We start from the raw sequence: 21,354 nt of genomic DNA, 5'->3' as shown, positions 1-21,354 counted from the left end.
CGTACACCGCAGGGGCGGGGCTACAGGGAGGCGGGGCTGCGGCTACATACACTGCGGGGGCGGGGCTACGGAGAGGCGGGGCTGGGGTGTAAACTGTAGGGGCGTGGCTATGGGGAGGCGGGTCGAGGCGGGACTGCGGGTTTGTACACTGCAGGGGCGGGGCAATGGACACTGAGGAGGCGGGGCTACTGGGCCAGCACACTGCAGGGGCGGGGCCCAGGCTGAGCACACTATAGGAGTAGGGGCTACCGAGTGTGGGATCCCGCGGTGGCTTCGGCCCGGAGAGTGGTGAGGGGCCTGAATAAGCTCAAGGTACTCTCAGGCCCTAAACTTGTCTCCATTCCTCGGCTGAAACAAAAATCGTCCAGAATCTTGTGAAAATCATATGTCTCGATTTCGCAGTACGGCGCCTGTCTTAACCCTCCAGAATTCTGGCTTTCGCTATTCTTGCAACTTACATCAACGTTGTAAAAGTGGCTGCTGAGAATCAGCCTCCTTGGCCTTCATGCTGAGGCTGACCAAGAGCAGAGGCTGGAGGCTGCTGGGCCAGGCTATACAGAAGAACTCGACAAAATTTTAAGTCTGACCGGCAGTTGCTATAGTGTTCCTTGAGGCTGGGGCAAATGCCACCCACATATGTCTTTGGTATCCCTCATAACCTTGAGCACAAACCTTCCTGTAGTGGGAATGAAAAATGATTCTATTAACATTCTTAGGGGTCAGAATATGGCAAACTGAGAATGTTCCAAGCTCTTTACAAATATTAACGATAATACTTATAACAGGAGATACTCTTACACCTATTTTTAGATGAAGACACTGGAGCACAGAGAGGCTAAGTAAATGGACAAAAGTCACACAGCCACTGCATGACAGAGCTGAGCTTCAAACTCAGAATAGCTGAGGCCAGTGTCTTTGCAACTTAAATGATGGTACATTTCAACCTTGGTAAAATAGAATTGGATGTGTCATGTGATGAGATACAGTTAACAAATGCCTTTGGAGTTCCAAAGTTATTTGCATTAAGGGAACTGGAATCACAAACAGCTCCTGGGAGGAGGTTCCATAAAGTATGGCACTAAAACCACTGTCTCTTTCTCATACCCTTCCCCAGGAAGCTTCTGGACAGTGACAGAGACTCAGTCACTTCTCAACCTTCTGTCCCCTGATTTCTACTCCTCCCATTCTGCAGTGACCTTTGTATTGTCGTGGGTCAATCAGGTCAGGGGGCCCCATGTAGGTGCCCCACAAGTTTCCTCTGGCTTCTTGGCAGTTTGTCTTTCTTGGGCCCCCACCTCCAACCCACAAACAACCACTGGTCTGTTTTCTGTCACTATGAGTTAGTTTTCATTGTCTAGAGATTTCTGTAAATGAAATCATACAGAATTACTTCTTTTGTCTGGCTTTTTCCCCTTTACATAATAACGTGAACCATGGCATTTCGGGATAACCACAGCAGCTATACCGTAGGCTACTTGGTACGAAGAAGAGTTTGGTTCCTATGGCGTCTCATCAACGTTGTGGGAAAATGACATTGAATGAAATGACGTCATTTGAGGATCTGCTGCGCATTCTGCTAAACTTTTCTATGTGAACCTGAAACTACTCTGAAAATGTCTATGAAAAAAAGAGCCCTGGCTGGTGTGGCTCAGTGGACTGAGTGCTGGCCTGAGTGAACCAAAGGGTTGCCGGTTTGATTCTCAGTCAGGGCACATGTCTGGGTTGCAGGCCGGGCCCCCAGTTGGGAGCCAGCGAGAGGCAACTGATGTACGTATCTTTCACACAGCGATGTTTCTCCCTTCCTTTCTCTAAAAAAAGAAATTTTAAAAAAATCTTTAAAAAAAGAAAAAGGATAGAAAAAATGTGGACTGAAATACTACACAATACCACAAGGTGGCACTATTTCCTTCAGAATTTTCGATGCGCAGCCCCAAGGACCCACAGGGCTGGTGCAGAGGGAAGCAGTGGGGATTCTAGGACTGCCCATCCGGTTTTTCACGAGGCTCAAAGCACTTCCCAATATTGTCACAGCCCAGTCCCGGGTGTGTGCTTTCAGTGGATGTTCTACAACGTAGGTGTATTGCTCTGCACATATGTTGAGGCCAACAGATCAGGCGGCTGCTGCCTATGAAAAGATTGTTATTCCCAGTTCCCAAGAGGAGGGGGTCCAGGAAGTGAGAGGAAGACACGTCTGAGCCTTTATTTTAGTTTCCGTAGTAATAAACAGGCAAGGCAGGGTAAGCAGGCTTAGGATCGGCTAGTTGGCATTTTGGCAGGCTCTGGGGGTCTCCAGGCTGTCCCTGGCTGGCTGGTGCCTGACGGTGGGGTGATTCGGGAGGAGGGATGGTGGCCTGGAGTGTGAGACCCTGATGAAAGAGATGGTTGGGAGATGGGCTCTGGATTGGCTGGGTTGCATCTGAAGGTCACGCTTGCAGGCGAGTCCTTTGCTATCTCCAGGAATTGGCCTCCAGGTGTCACACCTCCAAGGACAATGGTGGTCTAAAGTTATTTTCTCACGGTCTCATGCGAAGTCAGAAGCAAAGGCAGGAAAAGTTTTCTCTCCCGGTTCCAGCCTCCCAACCACCCCAAGGGAGTTTTGATTTCTGAAGAATACATTTTCCACCCCAAGGCATAGAAAAATATCTAATTGTTTCTATAAACCCAACAGGCAAGAGTATTTCAATAGCCACAGATCTTTTTGTTAGTTTCCTAACTGGGAAAAAGGAAGACATACTTGGGCTTAGTTAAACCATTCCTGTCTACCCACACACAGTCTTAGGGTGGCTCCCAGAGGGGAGACATATATGGCATGGGTGGCAGAAGGACCCTGATGCCATCATTTGCTCACATGGGCACCTGGAGAGGAACAGGAGAGAGGGTACCTGGGGGACAGGGCTGATCACTTGCAGACCCAGCCGTGGAGTGTCCTGAGGTTACTCCAGAGCCTGGGACATCCTGGGCAGATGGCCATGGAGGCTGGCTTGGAGGTATCATGTTATATTCATGCGATCCACGGTAAGGCATTGCTCGTGGTAGAAGCCCCGCCCCATCCCCGAGCCAGGGATCATCCTTCCCTCTAATCTGCTTCATTAAGTGGACACCAGGGCCAGATCAGAGGAGAGGGGTCCAGTAGGCAGCTGAATCACGTAACCAGCACTGGCTCTGACCAGTGTGGCTCAGTGGGTTGGGAGCCCTCCTGCAAAGTGAAAGGTCACCGGTTCGATTCCCAGTCAGGACACATGCCTGGGGTGCAGGTTCAATCCTTGGTCAGGGCGCATACAAGAGGCAACCGATCAATGTTTCTCTCTCACAGCAATGCTTCTCTCCCTCTCTTTTTCCCTCCCTTCCCTTCTCTCTAAAAATAAATACATACCTGGCTGGAGAGGCTCAGTGGATTGAGCATTGGCCTGCAAACCAGAGTTGCCGGTTCAATTCCCGCCAGGGCCAATTCCTGGGTTGCATGCCAGGTCCCCAGTAGGGGGCATGCAAGTAAGTGGCAACCACACTTTGATGTTTCCCTCTCTTTCTCCCTCCTTTCCCCTCTCTAAAAATAAGTAAATAAAATCTTTAAAAAAAACACAAAACCTAAACATTATTTTGCCACCCCTGACTTTGGCTACTTCTACCATCCCTAGCTTTCCCCCAAGGCTGCGTCTAAGCCCAAACTATGGTGACAGGAAGAAACAGACACAGAGCCTGATACTGTACAGCCCCCACCACTGTGATGATACCACTCAGTATAGACTATGCGTGTGCTGCGTGCATAACATTGAAAACCAGCATCTGGGGGAAGGCAAGGAGGAGCCTGGGACAACGATCATCTGGGAATCCAAGGAAGAATTTCAACAGCTGGCGTCTGTCCTTCGTCTTTTGAATCTAACTGCCGCGAGGGACTAAGGAATACAGCGCAATCCTCTTAGGCCGCGACGGTCAGCACCTCAGGTCTAATCCCAGGCCCCCGCTCTCCCGGCAGATACGTAGTTCTTCCAGAGGGCGGGTGAGTCCGCCTGCAGGTGTCCATGTGGCGCAGACGGAGCCCCAGAGCAGCGCGGCCCAGCGGGGAGGGCTTGCACCGGCTCTCCCCGAGCCCAGATGGTCGAGAGAGGGGCCAGGACCTGGTTCTACGGCTGTGAGTTCGCGGCACAGAGAGAGAAGAAGAAGAGGCGCAGGCAGCTCACGGAAATACCCGGGACTTACAAAGAGAAGATACTGAGGGAATTCAATGTGAGTGAGGTGCTCCCAGCGTTGGTGTACGAGGGCGTGTTCTCCTTGCGGGAGTACCGTGACGTCATGTCCCGGGACTGCTATGGAGAGAGAGTGGAGTCTTTTCTTCTGAAGCTTTGCTCCAAAGGTCCGAAGGCTTTCTGTGCTTTTTGTTCTCACCTGGAGGAATTCTGCCCTTACCTGCTCACCTGCTTCTTTCTTTATTACCAAGGTAAGGACCTAGTTGGCTCTGGAAAGTAGTAAGCTTCCTTGAGGGTCTCTGATCAAATACCGGGTGTCCCAGCTGCAGTAATAATGAGCTTCCACACAGCATGCATTTTAATTTTAACAAAAATATCCAACGCTTCGCTCTAAAAACCTCATGATCCAGAAGTTAATGCTGGGCCCTGGCTGGGTAGCTTGGTTGGTTAGAGTATCATCCCAATACACTAAGGCTGCGGGTTCGATCCCCAGTCAGGGCACATACACGAAGCAGTCAATGAATGCATCAATAAGTGGAACAACAAATTGATATTTCCTCTCTCTCTCTCTAAAAATCAAGAAATGAAATAAATAAATATTCTTAAAAAAAAAGAAAGAAGTGTTGCTGACGCCAGATAAAACCTTACTTGACCTCCAAGACAAGCTGGGGGACAATTTTAGTTATGATCACGGTTCCTTAGAAGGTTAAGAGCTACCACATGACCCAGCAACTCCACTCCTAGGGATACATCCAAAAGAGATGAAAACATATGTCCACACAAAAACCTGGCAAAGTGTTCATGACTGCACAACTCATACCTAAGAGCCAACAAGTAGAAACCACCCAGATGCCCAACAATGGAACATTATTAAGCCATAAAAAGAAATGGCGCCCTGGCTGGTGTGGCTCAGTGGATTGAGTGCTGGCCTGAGAACCAAAGGGTCACCGGTTCGATTCCCAGTCAGGGCACATGCCTGGATTGCAGGCCAGGTCCCCAGTAGGGGGCATGCAAGAGGCAACCACACATTGATATTTCTCTCTTTCTCTTTCTCACTCCCTTCCTCTCTCTCTAAAAATAAATAAATAAAATCTTTTTAAAAAAAAAGAAAAAAAAAGGGATGGAAACCAGATACATGCTACAGCATGGATGAACTTTGAAAACCTTATGCTAAGAGAGAAGCCAGTCACAAAATGCCACATGTGGTATGATTCCCTTCCTATGGAAAGTTCAGAATAGATGAATCCACAGAGACAGGAAGTAGACTGTGGCTGCCCAGGGCTGGAAGTGGGGGGAATGGGGTCCAGGGGCCTGAAATTAGACAGTGTGATTGTTGAGTATGTCCATGATTCGACTAAAAACCACTGAACTGTATTACTTCCAAAGGATGAATCTTATGGTATGTGCATTATATAGAACATATATGTGCATTATATATAGGTCTGCATGATATAGGATAAAGCTATTTTAAAATATCAGCACAGAAGTCTTCTCCTCTGTTTCCCTTCTCCTAGCCTTCCAAAGGGAGCCCTGTGATGAATATCCCAATTTCCCTAGCTCCTTCCTTCTAGAGAGAAGGGGTTCTCTCCTGCTAAGAGAAGGTTGCAGTTGGCCAATATAAGGAAGACATGAGGAGTGGGGAGAGGGGTGGGGGAGAGAAAAGCAACACAGAGCTGGACTCGGGGGAGGGTTTGGGGGAAACGACGGTGGCAGAGGTCCTGGGACAGCCTCGGGAGGGACAGGGACTGAGGCAAAAGAAGGGGGTCCCTGTCTGTGATGCCGCTGCCTGCGTACGCGGGTGCCCACTGCAGCCTGTGAGAACGCTGGAAACAATTTGAGCTCTTTAGAAGCTGTGTTTGGTTGTCGGTCTTCATGGGGCCACAAAGTTCCTCTGAGACGGAACCAGAAGGGCCCCCACTTTACACCAGTTACAAGTATTTTCGATTTGTTTCCATGGAAAAACTATCCTGCGTTTTTTAGGGGAGTTGTGAATTACAGTCTTATCATAAACCTTCCCATACTACAACCCCATAATGTTCAGTAAAACAGTCCATCCACTGAAAAAGTTGAATAGGTGAAAATGCATGTTTATAAGAGGTTTCTTTTTTTTAAAATCCCTTTTAAAAATGTATTTATTGATTTTAGAGACACAGGGAAGGAGAGAACTAACTGATCTGTTGTTCCACTTTTTTTTTTAGTTTGTTCATTCCTTTAATTTTTAAAAGTGAGTAAGCAGACATAGTGGCTCCCACTGGGGACCTGGCCCGCAGCTCAGGCATGTGCCCTGACTGGGAATCGAACCTGTGACCCTATGGTTCACAGCCCATGCTCAATCCACTGACCTACGCCAGCCAGGGCTGTTGCTCCACTTACTGATGCATTCATTGGCTGCTTCTTGTATGTGCCCTGACCAGGGATCGAACCCACAACCTTGACATATTGGGACAATGCTCTAACCAACTGAGCTAGTCAGCCAGCGCAGGATCCATTTTTTCCATGAGCCAATGGATATTTGTCTTGATAAATATGAACTAAATAACTTTCTTTTTTTTTTTTAAACAGAACTCGAGTGTCTTTTTTTAAAAGATTTTATTTATTTATTTTTAGAGAGGGAAGGGAGGGAGAAAGAGAGAGAGAGAGAGACATCAATGTGCAGTTGCTGGGGGCCGTGGCCTGCAACCCGGGCATGTGCCCTGATTGGGAATAGAACCTACGATGCTTTGGTTCACAGCCCACGCTCAATCCACTGAGCTATGCCAGCCAGGGCTGAACTAAATAACTTTCATCCTTCTATATACAAGTCAGAATAGCCAAATCTCCAGCAACATGTAACTGGAGAGAAGAGGCAGCGGGCGAGCTTCTTACCAGAACTGTGACATCTGTTTATATTATACCGCAGAGCAAACACACAGGACCTTACGAGACGTCTCCGCTGCAGAAGGAAAAGCGGGAGCTGGTGCTCAGCCCGAACCCAGCAGTGACCCTAAGACTGAAGGTCAAGGTCAAGAACGAGGTCTTCAGTTATTTAACAAGTACGTGAACAATCTGTGTGTTGACCATCTTTGAAAAGCCCCCATTTTCCTTTCTGTTGTTTTCCTCCCCTCGTGGCTCTCGGTTCACTGTATCCTCTGGCTGTGCACACGGCGTTTTGCTGATACCGTATCTTCCGAGTCGTGCCCAAACCACTGGTGACTTCCTGGCTTGTCCCACAGTGTACAAAGAACGGTCCTTGGACAGCGGCCTTTTGTCACAGGCAGTTGATGCTGTTGAAGTGTGTGCCTGACTGTGTTTAGCCTTTGTTCTTTGTCGGGGCCCCAGATGGGCGCATTTACAGTGTCTCAGATAACTGTGCGCGTTGGTCGTGAAACTCTAAAGTCTGGCTAGGGATAAGGGTTGTGCTGCGCTTCCCCTACTGTGGCATGTTCTGGAGTGGCCCCGATAGGAGTGGCCTTCACCTGCTTTTTTGTCTCCCAAATTACATGTTTTATGAGCTAGAAGAAACATTGAACTACGCTGGTCAGTGTGGCTCAGGTGGTTGGAGCACCATCCCCTAAACCGCAAGGTCACTGGTTTGATTCCCAATCAGGGCACATGCTGGGTGGTGGTTTGGATCCCCAGCAACCAACCCATGTTTCTCTCTCACATCGATGTTTCTCTCTTTCTCTCTCTTCCTCCCTTCCTCTCTCTCTAAAATCACTAAGCATGTCCTCCGGTAAAGAAAAAAAAAAAGAAGCAAAAAACCATGAATTATGGTAGCCTCCTGTGGCCATTTCTTTCAGGTACAGACTCTCTAACAGGAAGGATTTTTTTTTAAAGATTTTATTTATTTATTTTTAGAGAGGGAAGGGAGGGAGATAGAGAGAGAAACATCAATGTGTGGTTGCTGGGGGTCATGGCCTGCAACCCAGGTATGTACCCTGACTGGGAATTGAACCTGCGGCACTTTGGTTCGCAGCCCGAGCTCAATCCACTGAGCTACACCAGCCAGAGCCAACAGGAAGGATTTGAGTAAACCAAGAACTCAAAACAACCATCCAAATGGTCCCCACTCCATTCAATGTCCTCCCTGCCTCTAAAAGGCATGAAAAATATACACCATCCATTCTCTTGAATTTGCTTAGGGCTTGCTTCTAAATAAGTCACGATCATTAGTAAGCATAGTAGAAAAGTGTACAGCCAACAGTTAGTGTTTTGCATGAGGGTGCATAATTGATTTTGCCATTTCTCGGGCTTCTTAATATGAATATGTACTTAGGGGACATTATCGGAGTCATTCACTCAGAAAGTCCGAGGCCTGCTGTCTGTCCCTTTTCTGACTGTGAGGGCAGACACAGAGTCTCAGGGCAAAGCTCCCAGAAGTCCCCGAGCCCGGCCTGGGTGGCCTTGGGTGCCGGCACTGGCGGGTCCTCCTGCAGGACCAGGAGGCCGGCGCTCTGGCTGGGGCCGGGTTGGTGGCTTGGGAGTGGGGGCTCTGCATGGAGAGCGTGCTGTTCCGGGAGCCCTGTTCACCTGGCTGAGGTCAGGTGCCTGTTGGTCACAGACCTTCCCAGGACAGGACCTGCCAGGACAAAGAGGCCATTTCTGTTTCTTCTCCCCTTCTCCTTGTTGTTCTCGGTGAGTTGAAAGGGAGACCTTCTCTCATGTACAATAACTCATATGGAATAAATCATATGGCCATAGTACATATGAAGGTTTTCTTTACTTTGTTATAAAGATTTTATTTATTTTTAAAGAGAGAGGAAGGCAGGGAGCAAGAGAGGGAGAGAAACATTGATGTGAGAGAGAAACATCCATCAGTTGCCTCCCACACACGCCCCACTGGGACCGAACCTACAACCCAGGCATGTGCCCTGGCCAGGAATGGAACCTGCAACCTTTCACCTTGTGGGAGGATGCCCAACCCACTGAGCCACACCAGTCAGGGCTGAAAGTTTTTAAAAAAGATTTGTTAATTCAGTAATCAAAATGGAATAGATACACTGTGAATTTTTAAAAAATAATTTCTGGCCTAGACATTAACACTTATTCTTCAGACTCTTTATGGTTGAGATATGGCATTTGGCAGATTAAATTGTTAGGTTTACCCATGCCAAGCCAATCAACATCACTTTTATAAAACAATACTTGGCCCTGGCCAGGCAGCTCTATTGGTTAGAGTGTCGTCCTGATACACCAAAGTTGCAGGTTCGATCCCCAGTCAGGGCACATACAAAAATCAACCAATGGCTCTGATTGGTGTGGCTCAGAGGATTGAGTGCCAGCCTGTGAACCAAAGTGTTGCTGGTTCGATTCCCAGTCAGGGCACATGCCTGAGTTGCAGGCCAGGTCCCCAGCTGGGGGCGTGGAGAGGCAATTGATGGATGTATCTCTTGCAGATCCATGTTTCTCTGCTTGTCTTTCTCCCTCCCTTCCTCTCTCTCTAAAAATAAATAAATAAAAAATTTAAAAAAAAGAGTCAATCAATGAATGCATAGATAAATGGAACAACAAATCGATGTTTCTCTTTCCCCCTTTCTCTCTCTCTCTGTGTCTCTGTCTTTCCCCTTCCTCTCTCTCTATCTAAAAATTAAAATTTTAGAAAAACAATACTTGAAACAAGAAAAAAGACTCACATTGAATCTTGTCTATGTTTAAGCTACAGTCAGACTGATAAGTCTGAAAACATGCTTACCATTAAAAATATTGGTAAACTGAGTGTAAATGCCTTTTCACATCTGTAGGTGATCTAAACATTCCCAAATTACCTGTAACATTCTCAACTCTGCCCCCTGGCCATCAGAGTAGAAACAATTCCCCTGAAAAATGATTTTCTCCACCCTCCATTAACCTCATTAAATAAAGATAACTGTGTTCCAACACCACCTACCAAGTTCAAAGTGTTTATTTTTCCAGGTTGCATTTACTGCAACACCAACTATAATTGTTCAGACTAAGAAAAACCCCAAACCCCATGGTATAACCCCAAGCACACGGCTGTAATGATTTTGGAAAAGCGTAAGCACAGTTCTAGTTCAATATCCTGAAACACGACTTATCAAGAATCCACAGCTGAGAGCTAGGAACATTCAAAAATGTAACATGAGCGCGTATGGGCTCCTAATGCTTCCTTTCCCTACCATAGCTCACTTTATCAAACGAATTGCGAATGACAAACGATACCTTTCTCCTTTCACCCTTCGACAGTGTACACTCACAGGGTGTGTGATGGAGGTGGCGTTGCCAGTCCCTGGCTAAGATAAACCACAATCCTCACTTAATGCAAACATGGAGATCTATCTCCCCTGGATGATACCATGAAGTAGTGATGAAATGGCACATTGTTTGAACTTGACAGTGATTGTTTTTCTTCAAGGAATACATCACCGTTAATGCATTCTTGCCACTCCCATGAGTGCTGCCGACTCCTCTCCGAACTTGAGCCTGTTCAATCACCGCTTTAGGAAGGGATGAAGGCCTTCCATTCAGAACAAAATTGCCTGCAGAAGAAAGCTCTTCAGGTTCAATGAAACGGGGGCTTCTGAGAGGTGACACTAATTCTCCGTTTGCTTTCATAGGTACCTTCACACTTAGTATCATAAAGGAATGCAAATAATGGCTTTCATGGCCAACGGAGCAATTAAAAGGACAAAAAAAAAACCCCATGAACGAAAACCCAAATTTCGCCACCTTTCATGATACATGCAGGTAACAGCTGAAGCTGTTGTTTATTTCCATTGCTAAGTCTTGCATGAGGAGAATGTTTCGGGGAGATAGGGCGAATCCAAGGCTGGGACCATCTTTATCTCGGTGGTTGCAGCGGGCCCGGCTCTGCTTAATGCCCTGTCTAATCAGAGCAGTGCAGTTTCTGGCAGCTTCCCCAGCGGGCATTTGTACCGGGCTGTCACCCAGGAGAACGTCGTGGTCTCCCTTCAGGGAGCATTTGAGGCCAAGCTCACTCTCTGCTGCTAAATTTTTCCATATTTCACTGGGGAAAAAAACGTTCCGCGCCATCCCGCATGAAGGTCACTCTGATGCTGATTCGGAGCCCGCAGCTCGAGTTCCCCTCTCGCCGGCGGTCGGCTGGTAAGAATGGCGGTGGCGTGTGTCAGAACCACTTCCAGGAACCTCCTAAGAATTAATGTTTCCCCTACAGCCATCCCAGCCTTTGAATGATTTACAGGAGGTCAGATAGCACAAATAATAAATATAGAATCTCTGAAGAATAATAGACTTAGAATCTATTAAAGAGGAAATACATTGAATTGGTAAAACAACATTAAATAACTGAAAAGTATAAGTTTATATCTTTTTAAAAAAACATTTTATTTGTTTATTTTTAGAGAGAGGGGGAGGAAGGGAGAAAGAAGAGCAGAGAAACATCAATGTGCAAGAGATACATCCATCGGTTGCCTCTCACGCACACCCAACCAGGGACCTGGCCCACAACCCAGGCATGTGCCCTGATTGGGAATCGAACTGGCGACCCTTTGGTTTGCAGGCCAGTGCTCAATCCACTGAGCCACGCCAGCCAGGACTATACATTTAAAAAATACTTCCTTCATAAAAGAACTCATCCCAGTTACAAACCTTTAGTGTAGTACCTCGAAAAGTAATTCTTGGTACATTTATAAGTATAGATATATATGTCCTAGTCCACTGAGGCTGTTAAAACAAAATGCCATAAATGGGAAGCTTTGTGAACATCACACATTTAGTTCTCACTGTTCTGGAGGCTAAGAAGTCCAAGATCATAGTGCTGATGGACTTGGCGTCTGCTGAGACCTGCTACCTCGTTCATGGATGGCTGTCTTCACTCTGTGTCCTTGTTACAGAGCAGACAGGGGGTGGTGCTGAATGATATAAAGGACCCCCCTTTTTCTCCAGGGGTTCCTCCCCACTTACTGGGTTCGTTTTGCCCACCACCTGAGGAATGACGTCTCTTAATATCAGAGATCAGTGAAAAGGAAAGGAATTTACTATTTCTTTGAAATAACACAAACTAAAGTTCCCCACAAATGCACACAGTCCTCTTAGCACCCTCCATGTGGCAAAAGGGAGCACTTCCGAAGTCTCGTGGTCCTGACTCTCACCAAAGTTGCATGGTCCCCAAAAGAGAGATGCCAAATGGCTGTCGCGCCTCCATTTAAATCCCAGTGCCAATCTTCCTCTGCAGCCTCATTTCCGGCTCCTCCCACAATTGGCCACAGATGCCAGCACTCTGGGCAGGTGTGGCCCTGTGGTGTGGAGCCAATCATCTCCAAACTTTTCTGGACTCTGTTACAAATCCCTGTTTGGGGCCCCCTCTTAGCTGTACCCTGTTACATCCTCAGAGGACAGAAGGGGTGGGGGACCCCTCTAGGGTCCCCTTTACAAGGTCACTGATCCCATCCTGAATGCCCCAGCCTTGGACCTAAGCTCCTTCCAAAAAACCCCACCTTCCAATCCCATCCCAAGGGGTTAGGATTTCAACATATGGGTTCTGGGGGGCACACATTCAGGCCATAGGAATATCTATGTTAAAGAATGTATAATTAAATGAATATATTAAATTAAAGAATACAGCCCACTATTAATAAGGAAGTAGTCCATTGTTTTCTAAATAAAAATGTTGAGCGCATGTTCACTGAGCACCGCGATGCTAAGTGTTGTGAGGAATGCAAAGTAAAAGGATGGTTTCTACGCTCAAGAACACATATCCACACATCCTCGCTGAAGAAACCAAGCATGGACCCAGCAAGTGTGATCAGTATAAGGCGCCAAAACGCTAGCCGGCAGAGTGGAAGTCACCAAGGCTGAGCGGGTTGGATAAAAGAAAGCTCTCCGTGAGCCAGCCAGCACAGAGAAGGCTTCCTGGAAGACATGACATCCATCACCGGTGAGCCCCGCCCACCAGGGATTCTGGCCCCGCCCCCAAGGATTCTGAGTTAGCCAATCGGGATGCTCCCCAGGTGGCTCTCAGGAGCCACTGCCTGAGTGCTGGTCCCAGGACTGGCTGTTGGTCCAAGCATCAAACTTGAACCAGAGCGTAAATCCACCATGTCACTTAGCACAATGTTTAGCCCTGCCAACATTCTCCTCATGAGAATAACCTACCAGGACATTCTCACTGAAAGACACAGTAAGTTGATTTACCTGCTGAGACAGGGTCCTCATCTCCTTGGGTCCTGTTCTGAGTCACGCTGCCGAATCGTGAGTGGGATTTGCACAGGTTTAGAGGAACGGAAGGGGGGTGTGTGAGAGGCAACCGGTGGATGTTCCTCTCTTACACCGATGTTTCTGTCCCTCTATTTCTCCCTGCCCGTCTCTAAAAATAAATAAAGGAGCCCTGGCTGGTGTGGCTCAGTGGCTTGAGGGCTGGCTGGGGAACCAAAAGTTCGCTGGTTCGATTCCCAGTCAGGGTACGTGCCTGGGTTGCGGGCCAGGTCCCTGGTCAGAGACATGTGAGAGGCAACTGATCGATGTTTCCCTCCCTCCCTTTTCCTCTCCCTAAAAAAATAAATAGAATATTTTTTTAAAATATAATAAATAAATAAAGTCTTTTAAAAAAAGACTCATGTAATGAACCCCTGTGTACCAATTACCAGCTTCAGTAATTGCCGACATTCTGCCATTTCTGCTTCTGTAATTCAACCCATTCCCTGACCTTCTCTCAGTCATTAATTTTGGGGGGTTTTACTGGAGGTAAAAATTACATATATCGAGATGACATTATGACAGAATTGGCTGTTCAATGTTGACAAGTGTGTACGCTTAGGGAACCCACTTACTCTGAATCTCTCTTCCCAGCAACCCTTCACCACCGAGGCCACTAATACAATTTTTTTCCCCACTAGATGAATTTTGCTTGTTCTAAAATGTCATTGAAATGAACCACACAGTACTTACATTTTAGAGTCCAGACTCTTTTGCTTCACGTATTGTCTGTGAGGTTCATTCATTTAATAAATGTTTTTTAATTTTTATTTATTTTTATCTTCACTCGAGGACATTTTTTCATTGCTTTTAGAGAGAGAGCAAGGAAGGGGGAGAGAGAGAGAGACACATTGATCAGTTGCCTCCCATACATGCCTGGTCTGGGAATCGAACCTGCAGCCTTTCAGTTATAGGACAATGCTCCGGCCAACTGAGCCACACAGGCCAGGGCCTGTTCCATAAATATTTTCTAAAGGAAAGAATTCTGGACTGAAAATTGGTGGGAGCAGAGGGCTCGAGATGGGGAGGAGGCTGGGCAGGCAGATGGGTGTCCATTGAGGGCACTCCTTGGCAGCCAGTAAGAGGATGTTTTACTCTGTGTTTCCGGCTCTGAGTCTACTGCCTCCTCCATCATTGCTGAGAGGGGCTGTGAGCCGATTCTCCATTGCCACATTGCCTCCCCCTCCCCCTGCTTTTTCGTGAGTCATCCCTGCCTGTTGCCAAACTCCACTTGGAGCTCTTGCAGTCATATCTCCCTTTGGAGAACTGGCATGCTCACGGTCCCATCCCACAGCCCCTGGAAAGATAGGAACCACCAGCTCAAAACTTGGCGCCGGCCTCTCAGAGAGTGTGCCCAGCCGGGCCGGGGCCCCGAAGTGGTTGCTTAGGACCTGCCCTTGAAAGGCTAGGAGAGGGAACTGAACTGTCCTGCAGGGCTGCCGAGGCCGTTTGGACTTGTGTGGGTGCAATGCAAGGTCAGGAACACTGCAAACCCAGCATCAAAGGCGGCAGTGGGGGGAAGGGTCTGGGGGCTGGGCCAGGCACAGAAACCCAGCAGTCAGGCTCTGGGGTTGGAATCCAGGTCAAGATCGTGGAAGACTGTAGTCTGGACTGAAGTCGAGTTCTGGAACATAGCAAGTGCATGGAAGAAGAGCAGAGAGAGTGTTTTCTTCCAGCAAAAAGCTGGAGCAGGGGGAGACTGAGGAACAGATGTCCAGCAGGGGACAGAGTACCTGGAGGCATATATTGAGCAACTTCTCCCTCCCTAAAAAGCCCACCACCTCCCCTCGGATTCCAGAAGACCATACATTTCAGGGCTTTGGAAAGGGTGGGAGAACTCGCAGGTGCTTTATTATAATCAGTAGGATTAGAGGTAACTCCAAGTGTTGGACTATGGCCATATTAGTCCTCCATGGCTGCATAAGAAATTATCTCACGCCTTACTTACCCCAACACATTACCTGGCATCACCTGTGGGTCAGGAACCCAGGCTCGGTCTCTCAAAAGGCTGCAACTGAGCAGCTGGGCAGGGCTGTAGTCTCATCTGAAGGTTTGATGGGAGCAGGATCCACTGCCCAGCTCACTCGTGTGGCTGTGGGCAGGACTCAGTTCCTCTGGAGAGGTGAGAATGAGGCTCTCGACTCCTCACTGGCAGGTGACTTGTCGGCTGCCCCCCACCCCCGTTTCTTGCCATGTGGGTGTCTCCAGCTTGCTTTATCAGAAAAAACAAACAAACAAACATGGGAGATGAATCCAAGGCGAGCGTGTATAAAAAAGACGGAGTCTCGGCCTTTTATAACCTAATCGCGGAAGTGACATCCCATTACCTTTACTTTATCTTACTCATTCATATCAAGTCATTGTGTCCATCCCGTACACACAGGGGGCAGGGACTACGCAAGGGTGTGAGCACTGGGAGGTGGGGGTTCCTGGGGGCCACGTGGGAAGCTGCCTGTCACACTAGGGGCTGGAGGAGAGGGAATATCATGGACCACAATGGGAGAGTCAGGGGGGAGCTGAGCTGCATCCCGGTGGGCGTGAGGAACAGCATCCAGGGCCGTGACCAGCAGCCGTAGGAGCCGTGGAAGAGCTCAGGAGAGACGGCAGGCTGGAGACCTAGGTGAGGAAGTGTCCCGCTGTGACCACGCGAGGACCTGTATACTTAATGTCATCGAACACTAATGGCTCTGTCCTCTGGACAGCCAGGTCTGACCCCGAGCATTCTCGGGGACCCCTTTGGGGAATGTCCACTTTTCAGCAGTTTCTTCTGGATTCCCAGAGCACCAACCGATGAAACTGACCTTGTCCATGATGTTGAACCACATCGGCAAAGAAGCCGCTTGGAGATATTTATGTATTTTTTGAGACGGAATAAATCCCAGAAATTGTTTCGCCTCGATTGCGTATGTAAGTTTTCTCGCAATGGTCGCTACCTGTTTTGGACAGGGCTGGACCGTCTGCCCGCTCTGTCTCACTCACCTCTGGTGGGAGCCCAGAGAGATCGTGTTCCTCATTGTGTTTGGAAACGCTGTTTCCAAAAGGGCATGCAGGGCAGCTATTCCAAGCACGTGTTGTTGCCATCGTTGCTGTGGCTTGAAACAACCGTTTATCAGAAAAGATCAAAGCCTTCCAGACAGGGTTTGGCTCCGCCTGCTCTTTCTGTTTCCAGCACAGCTAATCCCCGCGTCCCTGGAGGAGGCCTTCCCTGTATGGCTTTGAGATTTGTATCTTATCTTACTCTCCAGATCCTTCAGTTCAAGCCCTTCTCTCCTCAAGCCGGGGGCAAGGGCAGCCCTCATGCTGTCTCCGCGTGCCTCTGTTTCCCTGGACCTTTCCTCTACAATTCTTCTTATCACCATGTCACTCTCCGCCCGCATGTGGGGCCTCTGGCCTCACTGTCTCTCACTGACCAATCCCCACCCAACAATGCCCCCTGGTGCCCCTGCCCAGATGTGCAGCCCTGCTGCGATCTTGTGTGTGTTCCTTTTCCTTCTGTGTGTGGAAGCAGAGGGGCCCCGTCTCCTCCCTGATGCCTTGCAGCCACGGAGGTGCTGACTTCCCTCAGCACTTTAACAATTTACTTTTAATTTTAAAATTCTATTTATTTTTAGAGAGAGAGAGAGGAAGGGAGGGAGAGAGAAGGAGAGAAACATCTATGTGTGGTTGCCTCTTGTGTGCTCCCCCAGTGGGGGCAACCCAGGCATGTGCCCTGACTGGGAATCGAACCGGTGACCCTTTGGTTTGCAGGCCAGTGCTCAATCCACTGCGCCACGACAGCCAGGGTCCCTTGACGCTTTTAAAGTGGATGTTTCCACCCCCTTTGGCCTTTACTATTGACTTGAAATCGTTGCCTAGTCATATGTGTAACCATAGGTGCCACTAACTGAAGATGCATTTGCTCGACAAAGTAAATATGATAATCTCCATGTTCTGGTGGAGGAAACTGAAGGTCAAGACTATATAGTTAGTAAAGGTCAGAGCCAAGACCAGACCCAGGCTGTGTGCTCCTCCAACCCACAGTGCCCAGTGGCATCTCCTCCATCCATTCACGAGACACGGTGCTCTCCAGGTCTTCGGGTTCTTCACAGGAGCTGGGGATTTTGCTCCAAGGTAGAAAACAAAGTAATGTGTGCAAACTCCTGATGGATACGTGCATTTCTGCCGCCGTTTATTTATTTATTTTAATTTTTATTTATTGAGTTTTAGAGAGAGAAAAGGAGAGAAAGACGGGGGAGGGTGGGGGAGGGGAGACATTGATTTGTTGCTCCACTTACTGATGCATTCTTTGGTTGCTTCTTGTATGTGCCCTGACCTGGGATTGAACCCGCAACCTTGATGTATTAAGACAACACTCTAACCCACTGGGCTACCTGGCCAGGGTCACAGTTTATTAATTATTGACACATTTCAGTGGATACAAGGGGTTAACTTGTATTTTGTCAAACCTTTTGATGAAAATGTGATATTTCTGGTAACAGGGCATGTCCCCATCCAATAGAACTGCTAAAAATGGCCCATGTCTGGTGGCTTCAGTCTGGCTCTGTGCCATTCACTATCCACATCAAATGAAGCACCACACTGTCTGTAGGTTTGTTCATTTACAAGAAGAGACTCCAGGGTGTAACACTTTCATCTATAAAAAGTACTAACTAAAAGTAACCGTTACCATGGCAACACACTGCCCGCCGTAGGAGCCTCCGAAGGCGAAGAAGCGCTTTGGCAGCGAGTCTTTACAGCCTGATCAGATCCCCACGGAATGGACTGTAAATCTGTTAACTCTTGGAGTTTCATCCCTAGGTTCAAAAGTTGACCTCAGAGCTTGCCCCATACACACACAATTGTAAAATTCCAGGAGAGTCTTTGGCGAGTGAGAGATTGCTGATTTTCTCTCTGTAGTTGGAGGAACCGAAAAACTGGGTTGTGAAAAATGCATCCAGGTGAGTAAGGTCCACGAACAGCCATGAGGATTTGGCAGACGAAGAACGAGGAGGGGATGTAGGGCAGTCCGTCCACGCGAAGTCACACCGCAAGTCTCAGCGGTCACACTCTGGTTCTGGCGGAGGACGCGCAAGGAGCTGGATCCGTCCGCAAGGGGCGGGTACAGGAGAGAGCCGGCGCCCGGGACCAGCAAGGAAGACATGGGTGAGTTAGCAGCAAAGGCCTGGAAACAGGCTTGGGAAATGGAAAGCCTGGAGTTCAATCCCTCCCTCACACTGCGTGAAAAAGGCCAAGTCCTGTTGGATTTGATACCTAAACATGAAAGGTAAAACCGTAAAGCAGAAACAAAAAGGTGAGGGGAGGTGCATTTGAGAGCGTAAAACGCACAGGACTAAGTTAACCGTCTTTGCCGATTTTAAGTGTACCGTGCAGTGGTGTTGAATCCATCTATAACGTTGTACAGCCACCGCGACCGCGCATGTCCAGACTGTTCTCCTCTTGCAAAACGGAACCTCTGGATCCAAGAAACACTCCCTCTCCATCCCCTCCTCTCCTGTCGGTGAAAACAACCATCCTACTTTCTGTCGACGAATTTGACTACTCTAAGTACCTCATATAAGTGCAATCATACAGTATGTATGCTTTCAAAATGTTTTTAAATTAATTTTAGAGAGAGAGACAAACATTGATTTGTTGTGCCACTTATTCATGCATTCATTGGTTGTTTGTATATGCCCTGACCGCGGATCGAACCCACAACTCTGGTGCATTGAGACTCTACTCCAACCACCAGAGTTCTCCCGCCAGGGCTAGTATATGTCCTTTTGTGACTGGCTTCTTTCACTTGGCATAATACTCTCAAGTTTCATCATCCATGTTGTAGCACACGCCAGCATTGCCTCCTTTTTCAGGGCTGCATAATATTCTATAATATGTACAGACCAGCGCTTGTAATGTATTTACCCTTTCTTTGCCTGTGGGAAGAAAATTTCTTCTAAAAAAAAATCTTACTATTTTTGTTCAGGTTGTTAACACGAATATCGTCATATAAATGACATTCTTTATCATAGAGTACAAAGTCCTGCCAGAGAAGCCGCTGATGCGGGATGCAATAATCCACTCATAACATAGCCACTTTTGCTCCCGATGTGTTATTTGCCTGGAGATAAAAATAGACAGAGCTTTCGACCTCAGAGCAAAGAGCTGCTTATTGTGTTTCTCTAATGCGTTATAATTAAAACTGTTGTGAATTCCACAGCTTCATCTTGCAGAGCCTGAGAAAACCTTTTCTCCATTGGTTCAAGTAGATTCGCACTTTCTGAAACCCATTCTGTGTTTTTAAGATGCACAAATGAACCTCGAATGAAACTAAAAAAGACGACCACACCCTGGTGGCAAACCTGGGCTGATGTGGAAGCAAAAGGGTGTGTGCCACACCCAGCACACATCCAAATGACCCTTGCGTGTGCTCCGCTGAAGCTGTGACTACCTACACTTGCAACTGAGGACCTTGCGCCTCTCACAGCCTTTTCCCTCCAGCTTTTGATCGTGGTCAGCTCCCTGACCCCTTTGCCAGCTCTTCTCTCCCCTTTAGGATTGAATTGTTTTTAGATGAATTGAATCACGACGAGAAAAAAGAAAAAAAAAATTTCCAGCAAGAGGCAGTCACTAACGAGTATCCAATATACTGGTCACCAGAGTTTTGGGGACGGCAGAAGCCTCAGGCATAGCTCCTTACTATTCACCTGGGGGATTCTACCGCCAGATTCCCCGAGATGTGCTACCCTGGAGGCTGGCATGTTGGGTTCACACTGACTCTTGAGGATGTGATGCAAGGTCCTGGGCAGGGTCAGAGGTCAGAGGTCAGATCGCCGTGGAGGCAGCAGCCTCAGCGACCGCCATAGTATCCCAGTGAGGATCTTCCTGCCTCTTTCCTCCTTTCTGACCATCTAGAGGTCCCTGGAGGACAGCGGGGCACTCAGTATGTGTTTTGTGGGGAATGCCTGGAGTCAGAGTAGCCTGGGCTTTGGAGCAAAGTCGGGGAGAGTAACCTGGATGTGGAAACAAGCCTGTGTCTCACCAGACACGTGACCTTGAACGAGCACTCAGCCCTGCTGAGTTGTCCTTCCCTCACTTGTGCAGTGGGGCACAGGCCCTGCCTCGTAGTCACTCTCATGTGAGATCTGAACAGGAGAGTACTTTCTAAAGCCTAGTGCACCGTACATCAGAGAGGTGATTTTACTGTCGTAGACCAAAAACACCTGGAGACCACCCCAGACTTGCATTTGAAATGGCTTCCCATGTAAAATTACAGGCCCCATGTCACTGCCTCTTGACCTCACCCTAGACTGCTAAAAGTGACGTCACCCCTCCATTCTATGCCTGGAAAGACAGCAACAGAGCCACCTTCAGGACTGGTTTCATCCAGGCACTCCAGGTCCTCCAGGGCCATGCTTAAAGCATCTGCCTCATTCTCACTTCCCCACATAGCGGTATCCAGAGGAAGAGAGAAAGAGTCCTTTCTATTGCCACCTCAAAAGAAAAATACTTTTTTTTTCCTGGAGAGCCAGCAAACTTCTCAGCTAGTCCATCGGCCCAATTCAAGCCCTCAGTGGCCACCATTGCCCAGAATACCTGTATTTGAAACCATCACTTGGCTTAGTCCCAGCTACAATCCTGATCAAGTGACATACTAGGATGTAATGGAGCGGGCAGGGACCTCCCGGTCAAAGGGAGGTTTGCTCCATTTCCTTGAATGGAACGTGGTAGCCCACTGAGCTACTATAAGCATTCTTAGCCACATGCTAAGCATTCTTCTGACACATATAAGTATATCTAATCTTCACAACGGCTCTATGAAGTAAAAATGGCATTATCTGCACTTCCAGATGGGGTGCAGGTAGGAAAGTAAGTTGCTAAGGTGAAATCTGACCCCTGGCTGTCTGGTTCCAGAGCCCGAGATCCTGACCACACCGCTGTCCTACCTCCCCACACCGAGGCTAATCCCACCCCTCTGCATACCCTTGTGAGCACCGTATCCGGCCCGAAGGAGCTAGTGCAC

At 48.1% G+C, this 21,354-nt stretch overlaps 1 protein-coding gene across 6 annotated transcripts in view; it reads left to right on the top strand.

Moving 5' to 3' along the window:
- The first annotated feature begins 3,983 nt into the window (after window positions 1-3,983).
- The window catches only part of TJP1 (tight junction protein 1), a 209,354-nt gene continuing 191,983 nt past the window's right edge, over window positions 3,984-21,354 (top strand). For 5 of the 6 annotated variants that reach the window (XM_036012947.1, XM_036012946.1, XM_036012945.1 and 2 more), the window contains exons 1-2: window positions 3,985-4,435; window positions 7,084-7,216. In XM_036012947.1, the coding sequence (XP_035868840.1) occupies window positions 4,093-4,435; window positions 7,084-7,216 (476 nt within the window). In that variant the 5' untranslated portion in view covers window positions 3,985-4,092. Of the gene's footprint in view, window positions 4,436-7,083; window positions 7,217-21,354 lie in introns of all 6 variants that reach the window. The other variant, XM_036012949.1, reaches the window with a different exon arrangement.

Source organism: Phyllostomus discolor, chromosome 12 (genome assembly GCF_004126475.2).
Source record: "Phyllostomus discolor isolate MPI-MPIP mPhyDis1 chromosome 12, mPhyDis1.pri.v3, whole genome shotgun sequence".
NCBI classification, from domain to species: Eukaryota; Metazoa; Chordata; class Mammalia; order Chiroptera; family Phyllostomidae; genus Phyllostomus; species Phyllostomus discolor.
This window is presented reverse-complemented; position numbering and strand designations above follow the sequence as displayed.